Source organism: Ananas comosus, linkage group 14 (genome assembly GCF_001540865.1).
Source record: "Ananas comosus cultivar F153 linkage group 14, ASM154086v1, whole genome shotgun sequence".
NCBI classification, from domain to species: domain Eukaryota; kingdom Viridiplantae; phylum Streptophyta; class Magnoliopsida; order Poales; family Bromeliaceae; genus Ananas; species Ananas comosus.
This window is the reverse complement of record NC_033634.1, coordinates 610,446-623,597: the sequence shown is the minus strand read 5'-3', so window position 1 is coordinate 623,597 and position 13,152 is coordinate 610,446. Positions and strand designations below refer to the sequence as shown.

Sequence of the window (13,152 nt, the reverse complement as noted above, 5' to 3'; positions counted from 1 at the left end):
TTGAGGAGACTAAATGCAAAAACGACCGTTATTTTTTCTCTCAAAACAAAGTGCAGTACTCCTCTCAAAGCTCCACGTTTTTTGTGTGGTTGGGACTTGGGACACCTCCTACGTCCCAGTGTTCGTTCGTTGGCTACAAGTGCCAAAAGTTCATTTTATAGATTCTTTACATCATATCAAATTTTATTCCGCATACAATGATCAGATTCAATAAATTGATGTATTTGTATTAAAATCAGAATATGTCAACCCACGGAAGAGAATACGACGCGCTCTTATCGCACGTCTCTTACACAATTATCCTCTAAAACGTAAAGGAAAAGTCCCATTAAAAGAGAGTACAAAGGCCCAAGAGTGTGCTTTCCATGCTTGTCCTTGTCTCAGCATATTGGAAAAAACTAATCTGAGGAGAATATAGTAGGTATCTTTTTTGTTGGATTCCTTGGTAAGATGCTACATTCCAGTTTCCACAGCTGCTTGAAGAAGAAAAAAAAAAAAAGAAAAGAAAAAAAAAAAGAAAAAAAAGAAGGGCATCCGTGATGTCTCCAACTCATCCTATTTTAGCCCATCTATTTATATATATAATCTATTATGGTTGGGTTTGTTTAAGGGGTATTATCTGCTTCAAGTTACAGATCATTTATGTAGAGCCTTTTGAACACCATCCCTTAGATATTAGATTTTCTATTACCGAAAGTCTACCATATATACGCTTATATACACAGTAAATTGCCCTCAGATTTATACTGGTAGTTTCCAGATATAAACATTCCTCACAGTAAATGCATTCGGATGAAAATAGCGTAATACAATAAAAAAAGAGAAAAAGAAAAAAAGAAGGCAAATGAAAGGAATAAACATAAAACCTCTTTTAAGACGACAAATTATAGCATTAGTTGCAGAGAATATAGAGCAGCAAAGAATTAATTCAATCATCCAAATGTACCAACATCATACCGCGCACAATATCTCCACCCAAATATGCAGTTTAAAACTTAAATTTGTTACTCATTTACTTAACAAAATTATCCGAAAAGACAAAAACCATGAAAGCAACTGGGAGAAAAAAAGCAATAAACATGCATAATCAAACAGCTATTATCTCCTGAGCAACAAAAAAGCAAAAATATTGTTTGATATTTCGTCTCAAAACTACACAAAGAACACCACATAGTGTTGCACAACGAACAACTAAGTTTCCACCCAGGAATAATAATTTACATGCATAGCATATCGTTGTTTTCCCCAAATTTTAATGCAGTCTCGTCATCTCCTCGACTCTCCTGCACAGTTCCTCCACTGGGACCCCCATCGCCTTTGAAACCTCCTCCATTCGGCTTCTACTGAGATCAAGAAAAGATTCGATTAAGTCGCCGTCCAAGAAGTTCCTGGCATCGGCTGTCTTCTTTTCATTATTGAACGACCGCCACTGCTCGTGGCTAAGCCCACCAACCCCCTTTATAACCTTCACCAAGTTGGACTGTAGCCTCTCAAGGAACAAGTATTGGTCGTGGGGGAGAGAGGCCACGACACCAATGACACCGTTTACAGTCCCAAAAATGACGGTGGGGATGCGACCAGCTTCTGAATCAGGAAGACGCATTACCTGTTGAATATGAAATATTAGGATTACCTGGCTCTCAGACAGCTAAAGCTTTTAAGAATAATGGCCGCTTGACTTTACCAAAGAGCCATGTCGGAAGCGGTTGACGAACTCGCCCAAATGATATTCTCCAACAACTTCGAGGCGGCCACGCTCCTCATCAGTTGCAGCATCACTGTTGCGACGGACGGTGAAGAGGTTGAAGTTGTTCTCTGCACCGAGGTAGATGTCATCGTCAAGGATCTCAAGTGCGGTCATCCAATTTGCACTGTAGTCCCTCGCTCGCTCTTCAATCGCGCCTTCCTCATGCTGCAAGTATAAGGAACTTGCAGTTACTATGATAAATGTTTTTGCAAAGACTGGACTGGCTCTAATTTTGCAACTTCGATCCTCTTTCCAAAACTAAGAGAACAGTTTTCTAGTCCATACATGTAACTATTTTAGGGAATTAACTCCAAGATTGAGATAATGCTAGCTGAGAGGGAATATAGGTTGCTACGGTACCTTATATATCAACAAGGATATAGACTTCATTAGGTCGCCGACCACGATGAAATCGCCACGGGTTTGAACATAAAGGGCGAGTATATGCCCGTGATGACCACATTCAGATTGCAGCTCACGGGACGCGTCTTCCCGATGCACCCATTTATATAACTGGATCTTCTGATTGATGGCGGCCAACAGCTTTCCGTTAAAGGCGTTAAGTGAGTAAACGGCTCCCTTCGTTTCCTTCTCGGCAATCAATTGTAGTTTCCCATCCTCAACTAGGAAAACCAAGATGCGGCCCTAGAATAGGTTGCACAAGAATATAAGCCAAGGCAACAATAGAAAGGCCAAATATGATTACACATACAAGTAGCAAAATGAAATCTCTTTAAAGAGATCATTTTCAACGCTCTCGACACGTTAAAGAACTCCAATTCTTTTGTATATTTGATAGAAAGATAAATATGAAATGACACAGCTCCGAAGTTTCAGTTCTAGCACAAATAATGATAAGTTCACCTTGGTGGGTTCATTTTCTTCAGGCAAGACATACGCTGTCCCCACACAGTAGTAAACATTGTTGTCATCCGAGAAAGAACAACTGATGATCGAGCAGCCATACTCATAGGTGTCGAGAGCATATGTGGATATAAAATCGAAAGATTGATCATCCAATAAACGGACAAAATGTGTCTCGGTTTCCTCGGTACTATTCTGATTGTTCTTCAGACTACAGATAGCAAACGTTCTAGACTGTTCTTGATGGCAAATTCGACGAGCATGTTCCCCCAGAGGAATAGTGCGGATATGAAGCTTTTGGATGTCGTCGATGGTGCCGATAGAAAGCTCACCTTCTTTAGCAATCGCAAGGCTGTTGCAATGATTAAGATGTTCAATGAACAGGATAGTCAATAGCCAGAAGATAACAATAATACAAAGTAATGTAAAAGCTAACGTAGAACCATAAATAGTAAATACAAAGACACCTATGGGCTACAGCTTTATTTCTAGCGATGTTACACAAAAGACTCCATATGCAACAATAAGAACGCACAAAATCCTAAGTTTTACACATAAAAGGCAGAACTTCAACAGCAAAAAAAGTCTTCGAAACATATTCTGCGTTTCTATCTTAACAAGTGACAAGGGATTTTGCATCCAAACAACCACAAAGTATAAATGAAACCATATAGTTCAGATAACGTTCTTATTTATTTTTAAAAAAACAGAAAACTTAAGAAACTTAGAAAATACTTAGTTTATCTTAACATATCCGACCAACATACTATTAAAAGAACTCTTATATGACTTACAGTCGTGATTTAGATTAACAACATTGCATTATGAACAGTGAAAACAACTAATAATATGGCCTAACCCTTATGCTCAGTGTGTGTGTGCACGCGCACGCGTGCGCGCGCGAGAGAGAGAGAGAGAGAGAGAGAGAGAGAGAGAGAGAGAGAACCTGTCTGGGAAAGCAGCTGAATTGAAGGGACACATATGGCTGACTTCTTTTAAGTTAACATTACTATAAAGCAGCTTCTTGTTGCTGCTGTAAATAACAGTCGGCCTATCTGATGCAGCAAACACATGGGTAGCATCTTTTGAAGAGAACGTACGAAGGCTGATAGGTTGTGTGCCAAGAGAAACCTTCTTCCTATCAGATAATTCACCAGTTTTTGTGTTGAGTAGGAAGTTGAATAGGTGCCCATCACCAAGGGCACAAAGCAAATACGACACCTGGTAAAGGAAAAAAAAAGAGAAAAAAAAAGAAGAATATTTCAAGGAAGGGAGATTGATTTCAGTCAATCACAGCTCTTCGCCACTAATGTAAGGAATAAATTGCACCAGGCGTCTGCAACCCTCCAGCACAGTTTCAGTTTGGTCCCAAAATTTTCAATAGTAACAATTTGGTTCCTAACCTTTGCATTCACTTCAATAAAATCAGACAAAGATATCCGTAATCTTCATCTGAGTGCCATAAGGATGACCTGTGGACTTCTAAGCATCCAATTTAACAAGAAAATTTGATTAAAAGACAAGATTGCAATGAAATGCAAAGGGCAGGGACCCCACTATAACAATTGAAAGGTCGGATCCCAAGTGAAACCTCCTACAAACGTTGGCAGCCTTTGTATTAAAGCAATTTGCCCTAAATGTGACATCGAGACCATACCCCTTCGAGATTACACAGAAGAACAGAGCGAGGAATGATTTCTCCACCCAGATTTTCCTTTGTCATTAGTTCTAAGCTTGGGAGTGAGAATACCCTAACACTTATATCTGTCCACATTCCCACTGCTGCTAGTGAGCTATAATTGGGATTCTCACCGATCGGGTTTATGTCAAGACAGGAGATTTCATATTCCAGCTGAATGTGTTTTACTTCAACCAACTTTGCATTCCCAATTTCTAGGTAGACAAGATGCCCACCTCCAGTAGCCAATAAAACCTGCAGTTGACAAAAGCACCATACAACTATAAGCATATTAAGCCATTCTCATATTAAAAGAGTGTGTGTGTGCACATTTCCATTTATTCAACAACTCTATTCAAATGGAAACTCCAAGCAAGGAGAAAAGGCCACCTTACACACGGAGACACACAGAGCAAGTGCGTGCATGCACACGCGCGCACGCACAAGAGAGAGAGAGAGAGAGAGAGAGCCATAAGAAAACAGAAGCCAAAACTACAAAGAAGATGTTAAGTGCACGTATTTTTTATGTAACCAAAGATGTTAAGCAGCCATGTTTGAAACCTAGACAGCATCTATTTAATTAAATCTTAGACAGTCTCGCACAAGTTGCCTCCCAGTAATTAATGTGCAAAATTCATAAGAGAACATAAATCTCAGACTATAACTAGAGACAAGTTGAAGACGAGAATGTTATCAGGGAAATAATAATAGACATAAAGAGTACTAACACCATGTTTCCAGTAGACTTTTGGAGCTGATTTTACAGTTCATGATAAAATGAATCTAGGATTCAGTATTTACTTAATTATGTATACAAGCATATGCAATATGACCAATTTAGTGTTAGAATCTTAGATAACTCTTTTGGCTGAAAGAAGTAAACCTGGGAGGCATTAGCAGCTGCAACATTCACTGAAAACCCTGCAGGTGCATTCCACTGATCAAGCAACTCTCGAGTGGTCGAACTGACTAATCCAACAGATATAGCAGTAACCTATCACAAACATTGATCATCATAATTTTGTTCTTAGAAAAAAAAAATTAACAAGTTTTAATACTCTAAGTGGCAAAAATATTGGAATAATGCTATCTAACTCGAGGGTGTCACCTGTACAAGCTGATCATACACAACATTTTGGCAAAGTAAGGTTTGTGTTTGTGAATTGAATCCTTCTATCTCAGTTTCTTCTAATTCATCCTCCATGTTCATTGCCAAAATACGTGTCTCACTGATGAAGCTAACAACCAAGAAGGTATCATGCGGATCATTCATAGAAGACCGTAAAGACCACAATCCTTTGATGCCTTGAAGTTCCACAGAAGCCTAATCCCGAAAGAAAAATAAATACATGGTATTATTATTATGATTTTTTGGTTGATTTTCCACAAACAAAGGAGATTATACATATAAATACATATACATATACATATACATACATATATATATATATATATATATATATATATATATATATATATATAGAGAGAGAGAGAGAGAGAGAGAGAGAGAGAGAGAGAGAGAGACTTATGCTACTATACTATTGATAGTATCAAGCGCTTGGTGCTATCGAGTTTTCGGCCGTTGGATGAAAGGATGTGCGGTTAAAATGATTGTGGTCCCCTAGGGTTGAGTGAGTGGTTGGTTGAATAGATAATTTAATGGACGAAAATGATCGAAGGATAGATCTAACGACAGAAAACTCGATAGTACTAAGAGCTTGGTAAGAAGATAACTATCTAGATAGAAAATATCTTTGGCATATATGTGTCAATATTTCAGAAGAAGAAGAGATGAAACACAAAAAATAGCCAAACCTGTTCATTAATCCCAATTCCATTTCGAACTATGCGAAGGGAACCATCTTTATAAGCTCCTGAACAAGTGACAACCTGGCCCTGCCCTTGCCTCTCAAGATCAACTACACAGAAATCTACAATGGGCCCAAGATTGACATATCTTTCAAGTACTTCAACATATGAACCTTTTGCATCCGGTTGCAGATTCAGTTTGATCAACTGGTTGAAACAGCTATTTGTAGTCATTGAGTACAAAGTAAATTTAAACAAGAGAGCAAATGTACTCTGAAGTCATTAAGCAAAAAATGGTATCTTAATTAATGGTATACCTGTGAATCACCATAACTGGAGCCCACAAAAACAACTGCATTGTCAAGATAAGATATTGTTGATGCAACAGAGGTCTCACCCAATTGCTCAATTCTGAGACCAGTTACCCTTTAGCATACCCAGAGGTCAAAACGAAAACAAAACAAAAAATTCAATATGTAAATAAGGTTAGCTATATGAAAGAAAAGGTACACATAAATACAGCCCCTTCAACTATATGCCATTTTGAAAAAGACCCCTCAACCTTATTTTTTCCTTTAAATTGACACCCTCACATTAAACAAATCAGCTGCTGCAACCATTATCCAGCAGATCTATCAGCTTAATTAGTATTTCCATGCATTAAACATAAACTTACCTTTCTCTCTCATGAGTGATGACAAGTAAATGGAGAAGGCCCGTGTTATCACTAAGCAAGTATCGAGAACCATCAGCATCGACTCTCCCATAGGCTCTAGTAATTGACTAAGCACCCAACATTCGAATACAAGGAAAAAAGAACAGAATTAGCAACGGGAATAGTAATTGTATTTTCCTGTTGATCTAATTAAAGCGAAAACTAAGCGAGTTAGGGAGTGAGGAGGGGAAGGTAAGAAAGAAAGAAGGGACATGATATTTACTGGTCTGATCGGTATAGCTTTAAAGGAAGTACCGCTGCAATACACTATTGTCTCCTCACCAATAATTATAACACCACCCAAAGGCATTGGAACAGGTATTAGAAGTCCTGCCCCATTGTCAAGATTGTTCTGCGACCATGGGCCTTCGACAAAGTCTTTATCCTTAAGTGCAACTTCATATGTCTTAACATGCCGTGCATCTTTATTATCCTGTAAAATAGAAAATCAAACCATCACAACATTTATCCTCATAGAATAATGCATATTAAACTCAAGATAGAAATCAATTGGCATCTCTCAATAGTTCATGAATAAATGTTTCATGTGAATTGCATCAGAATATCATTAAAATGCTAGAAACATGAAATCTGAGAAAGACAAGTCAAAAGTGTAGGAAAACCTGGTAAAGCACAGCAATTGTCGGTCTTGAGCAGCCATATAGAAACTTGACATCCAGAACCTGAAGTTCTTCAAGCCTGCAGTCAAGATAAAATGAAAATGGTTCCATGAAAAAGTTATCAGCTGGAACAATCAGTAATACATGAATAGTCACTAGATACCATTTGATCAGATTGAATTACAAAATAAGCAGTTGCATAGCATAACTCACAGTGCAACAGCATATCTGATAGATTGCAAAAGAAAATAATATCAGTACCTGATATTAAATGCTTCTTTTAGTTGTCCTTTGTTATCAAAGGGTATAACCTGAAGAGAAAAAGAAAACCGTGACTAATAATCCTATAATTGAATGTGAACTGCTCTGATTTTGTGCTTTGAAACAATAAATGCCTTCATTGATACCAAGCAAATCCAAAACTCCATGCAATTTACTGAACAACTAAATTAAAGTTACCTTAAATAAGCCATCATATAAGTGGAGACCAATCAGCCTACAGTCCGGATCTATAATACCAATCTAAAACAGATAATAAAGAGCATGGCGATATCAGGGACAAAGGCAAATTTCAATGTAGCTGCTTGTAAGTGATAATATAAGTCATATCTATGGTCCAGATACAAGAATATCTATGGACCTACCTGTCCATTGTCTGTAGGGCGACCAATGCGATCAGAAACATCCCCCATTGCCCTGCTCAATAGAAAAGTGCATATGAATGTGTTCATATACTGGTTTCTTAGATTGATAATAACTTCCAGTATATTGAAACAATGTAAAGAAGCCCAAGTATGACCGTGACTGAGATCAACCGCAGACTTTTTGTAGACAAAATATTAATATTCAAATAGCCGAAGAGAAATGATAACTGCATTACAATACTAGAAGCTCACAAAGAGATACTATGCAAAATACATCAGTTTCAACTTGCAAGAATTCAATTGATCTGTTGGAACTCAAGATGATGTGCATAAAGCACGAGAAAAGGCCAAGATTTTACCACCTTCCTCATGAACTATGAGAGTATGAGACTCGGCAATTGTATCAGAAAATGTAGCATAGTGTGAAAGATAAATTAATTCCGTCATGTTTTACGCTGTTTTTAAAATTACAGAGGTCCTCATGACTTAAACAGACAAAGATATTATTTTCATGTATGACTTCCAAGCTCAATTACATCAAGGAAGGCAAAAGAACAACACATCACGTTAATAATTCTCTAGTGGGAGTGAGTTGCAACTGCTCTCTAACCTTGTGATGAGCTCTGACGATTCTGCATCCCATTGGAGAACACAAAATTTGTATCTCTCGGTAGCAACAAATAGGAAATCTTGAGCTTCACCCTGTAATAACAAAAGCTTGAATAAAACATATGAAAGTATAAAGGCCAAAAGGTGTCAAAAGAGATGGTCGAAATCCTACATGAGGACGAAAGAGCTCAAGTGTTGCAATTCGCCCATATATTGGTACATCCAGCATAGGCTGCAAGAGGCAAGAGTAGAAAAATGTAAATAATAGTGGGCGTCCATTTTAAAGTAAGTACATCAAGATGTAGTTAGTACTCTTATTGCAGATAAGCTGACCGTATACAACTGTAAAAAACCCAATGTTAAGTCAATTGAAGGAAAAAAGAAAATCCATGATGACAAGAAATAAAACAAAAACTATATTATGCCAATTCAAAAGGTTCAACTAAAAAAGTGCAGGGGAGGTAGAGAAAGCTTTTCGATTAAACACTGTTTTCCATTGGTGCCTACAAAGCATTTCGTTACGTGAAACAAATAGTAGAGCAACACAAGCCGATTATGGTTCGGAACTAATAAAGTCACAACTGTGATATTACCCACAGGGTTACTACTGAGTAAAGATTTGTGGATAAATGTATAACCTGAACTGTTCTTCCTGCATATTAACATCTCTCTACATACAACTCTCGACTCCTTCATCTCCAAAGTGAATGATAGAAATATCAAATAGTATCTCCACAACCCCAATTTTGTAATCAAGCTAGCAAAGTATTTCCGACCTTCTCAAAAAGATGCTAAAATAAATAGCAAATACATGGATACGGAACACGTTATGCAGGTAGAAGAAATTACTTACCTGAAGACCATGGGGAGCAAGCAAATGGATCTCGATACGTGTACATTTCCTGCAAAATGAAAAAGCCTTAGCACTTCATTTAGCAAATTGAATTAACAAATGTCACTGTTCTACATGATATCCGACAGAAATATCTGACAATTGTGGCCGGATAATAACTAATGATCCATATTTAGGGATCCAACAAATTCAACATATAAGCAAAATATAACCAAACACCTCAAAATGTCAAGCAAATTGTGAAATTGATGACCAAAACGTAATTTTGAGATGACTATACTACCTGCTTCAACTGAAAAGGGATAAAACGATCGAGTAAAGCGTGAACAACCCAATTCTACAACCACATAAACGGCAAAATGAACAGAGAAGTTGGGCAACCCTAATAACGTAAGCGTGATTCGGACTAGGTTTTACTAAGAGGGATCCAACATGAAACCCTAGCAATGGTGGGTGGAACCCTAGAGAAAAGGATCCTTACGCGATAATGAGGTTGAGCTCTTGGGGCCCGGTGAAGTTGCCGACGCAGGAGTGCGTCACGTTCGTCGGCTTGTGCGCCGTCACCACGTAGTTCCACACGCTCATCTCCGCCGCCTCCTCCTCGTCCTCCTCCGCCGCCGCCTCGCCGGAGAGCACGCGCGCGCGCACGAGAGAGAGAGAGAGAGAGAGAGAGAGAGAGAGAGAGAGAATGGGTTTCGAGAGGGGCGGAGCTGAGCTTTTCTAGTAAGTTCGCACGTGCCGGCAATGTTCGCATACGTGTGAGAAGAGTTGTGCACCGAACTAGATTGCCAAGGGCCCAGCAGCCGATTTGGATATAAAGAAAATTGGGCCGGATTAGCTATATTTGGGCCCAATCCGCAACCCGCTATGGAACAAAAGGCCTTTTTAGGAGGCTTCGCGGCCCGTTTGTGTTGAGCCCATTTTCAGGCACCTAAACTGATTTTGCTTACCTGAATAAAGAAGTGCTTTTTTAAGTTAGTAGTTTTTTAAAGTGCTTTTTTTTTACCGACCGTCTCTCGAGCAAGTGGCAAAGGGCTTAGTGATTGATACCTGAGACCCAAGTTCGAATCCTAGTTGATTCACATTTCCAGCTAAGTTTATTTCTAAATGAAATAAATAAAGTGGGTAGCGTACTACCTATCTCTCAAAGCGCGAAATCGTCATATTTGAACTAAACATGTCAGAAACTATATATTGTTCAAACATTGTGTTTTCTTTTCTAAAAGGTGAAAAAGATGCTAATAACTGAGCTACTCTGCACATCCACATGGGGAACACAGGAGTCTCAATGATTCATGTACATGAGACAATGGAATAGACTTAGGGAGATGTACAGAGAGAAGAAGATCATAGAAGAGGAGAATATGCTATTCAAAAGAAAGCTACAAAATCAGTGCTTGGTCTCATGCAAAGTTGCCTATGGGAACTGATGACGTTGGATGTGACCCACGTGACTTATGCTAGGCGATTTATAAATATACAGTCGGTCTATTCAAATCGATCTGTGAAGATATGGTAGATCTAACGGTAAGGATGCGTCTCGACACGTTTTTAATGGACAGACGTGATTTAACAACCTTACATTAAGTTATATGTAAATATATAATATTCGGGAGTCCTGATTTAACTCTAATTTAATTTTCTGTGACGATGCCATCTTCGGGAATAAGGGAATTAAACTCGAAACGTCCCGTTTTCTTACAGATCGCGAACGAGGATGAACCACGAGCAAAAATCGCGCCTACAAATCGGGTACATAAATCGAAATCATGGCAGAACGTATGATTTTAATTTATAATAAAGTTTCAACAACTGATACATGGAAATGAGTAGAATCTACTTCTAGTTCATTGTGTGAAGTACATGGTGTGCGGGATTGGGTTCCATTAATTGCTGTTCTTGTACATATCTTCTGCTTATGAGTCCACCCATGTGAATGAACCTCTCTCTCTCTCTCTCACACATTTTATTTCATTTTATTTTGCGAGGAAATCCAATCACCAAAATCTATCCGTTTGGTGTTTCAGCTAATTTGATCTGGACAAAAATGGATTATGACATAATGTGGGGTTCGGTTTTGAATTTAGATTTGGATTTGGATTTACTCCAACAAAAATTTAATTCTCGTTTGGTGTTACTCAGACTAGAATCTAATATAATCCGAGAAATCAGGTTTTTAAATCCCTAGCATATTTGTTTTTTTTAAAAGAAAAAAACATTCTAAGTTAATAATTTGGGTCAGATTTTAACTGGAAAATCAAACATATTTCAAAATTTTATGGGAATAAAAGGAACAAGAATTAAGAAACAATTTATATAAAGAGAACGAAAGAATTTGTAAAGCTCCAAATCTTTTTATCCTATTGTTCAATTCCCCAAAAAAGGGAATAACTTTTTACCTAGTGACATGTGTTTAGCTCTCGCACGAATTTTAAGGAGATAATTACACAATCATCTAATATGCATTAGACAAGTTTATGGTATCTCAAATTACAAAAAAAAAAAAATAAAGAAAAAGTTAAAACGTAGATAAAATGTATTAAATCTTATTTGTACATAATATATAATTTCTGCTTTTCTTGTAAACGTTCGACAAATTTTCATGAATTTAACGGTGTTTAACATAAACATGTATCTTAAATTAATCCTATATATATTATGTGAATGAATCAGAATGGGTGAATGGGTCACGTTATAAAATTCTGAGACCTGACACACACACACACACACACACACACACACAATTGAAAAGAAAAATAATTAAAAAAAAAAGGGATGGGGTTGTGAGTGAATGATGAGTGTGTGGGGGGTGTGAGGGGTACTTTTTTTTTATTTTTTTTGAGTCCTTGGAAAGTACGTTTGACCGAGTTCGTAGTTCGTACATAAAGTTGGAAACGAACCCAACGATTAATCGGTAAAAACTCGGCTACCCACTTGTTAACCTAAAAAGCTTCTCCACTTTGCGGTTGCATGTAAAAATGTATGGAGAACCCCTCAATTTCGAGCGTCTTTGAAATCGACCCTTCAACTTTGATTCTTAACTAAATTCGTATATTTAACCTTCCAAATTACTATAGACTCTTTTTTTTCCTTTTTATTCCGCAAAAAAACAAATAGTACTTATTTAAAGGACATCTTATGAAAAATCAATTAATTATGTAAACAGACCAAACTGTTCTCACATGTAACTATTTATTGAACGTATATTTTCAGTGACTAAGTTGGCAAGTTGAAATACTAATAGAGTATAAGGACTATTTATACATTTTACCTGGACAATAAAAAGAATAGGACTGTTTCTGCAAAATATCCTTATAAGTACTTCATTAAAAAAATTGAAAAACTTCAAATACCCCCTTTGTGGTTTCACTTTTTCTCACTTTAGTACCCTCTGGTTTAAAGTGTATCAAGTTAGTATTCTATGATTTTGCACTTTTTCACTTTAGTACCCTGTGGTTTAAAGTGTATAAAGTTAGTACCCTGTGGTTTCGCATTTTCTCACTTTAGAACCCTGCGGTTTAAAAACCACATGGTACTAACTTGATACAAAAATAAAACCATATGGTACTAACTTGATAAAAAAATAAAACCACAGAGTACTAACTTGATACAC

The 13,152-nt window shown here is 37.5% G+C and overlaps 1 protein-coding gene across 1 annotated transcript; it reads right to left on the bottom strand.

The window, feature by feature from the left end:
* LOC109720276 (DNA damage-binding protein 1) lies at nt 988-10,209 on the bottom strand. The gene is made up of 20 exons (XM_020247269.1): nt 10,021-10,209; nt 9,540-9,588; nt 8,859-8,918; nt 8,688-8,779; nt 8,078-8,129; nt 7,893-7,955; nt 7,695-7,744; nt 7,437-7,512; nt 7,037-7,246; nt 6,775-6,881; nt 6,416-6,524; nt 6,105-6,305; nt 5,398-5,613; nt 5,173-5,283; nt 4,269-4,544; nt 3,558-3,832; nt 2,612-2,963; nt 2,108-2,392; nt 1,685-1,912; nt 988-1,606 (listed from the first exon to the last, which is right to left on the bottom strand). The coding sequence occupies exons 1-20, from the start codon at nt 10,122-10,124 to the stop codon at nt 1,253-1,255; spliced, it is 3,270 nt and encodes a 1,089-aa protein (XP_020102858.1). The 5' UTR covers nt 10,125-10,209; the 3' UTR covers nt 988-1,252.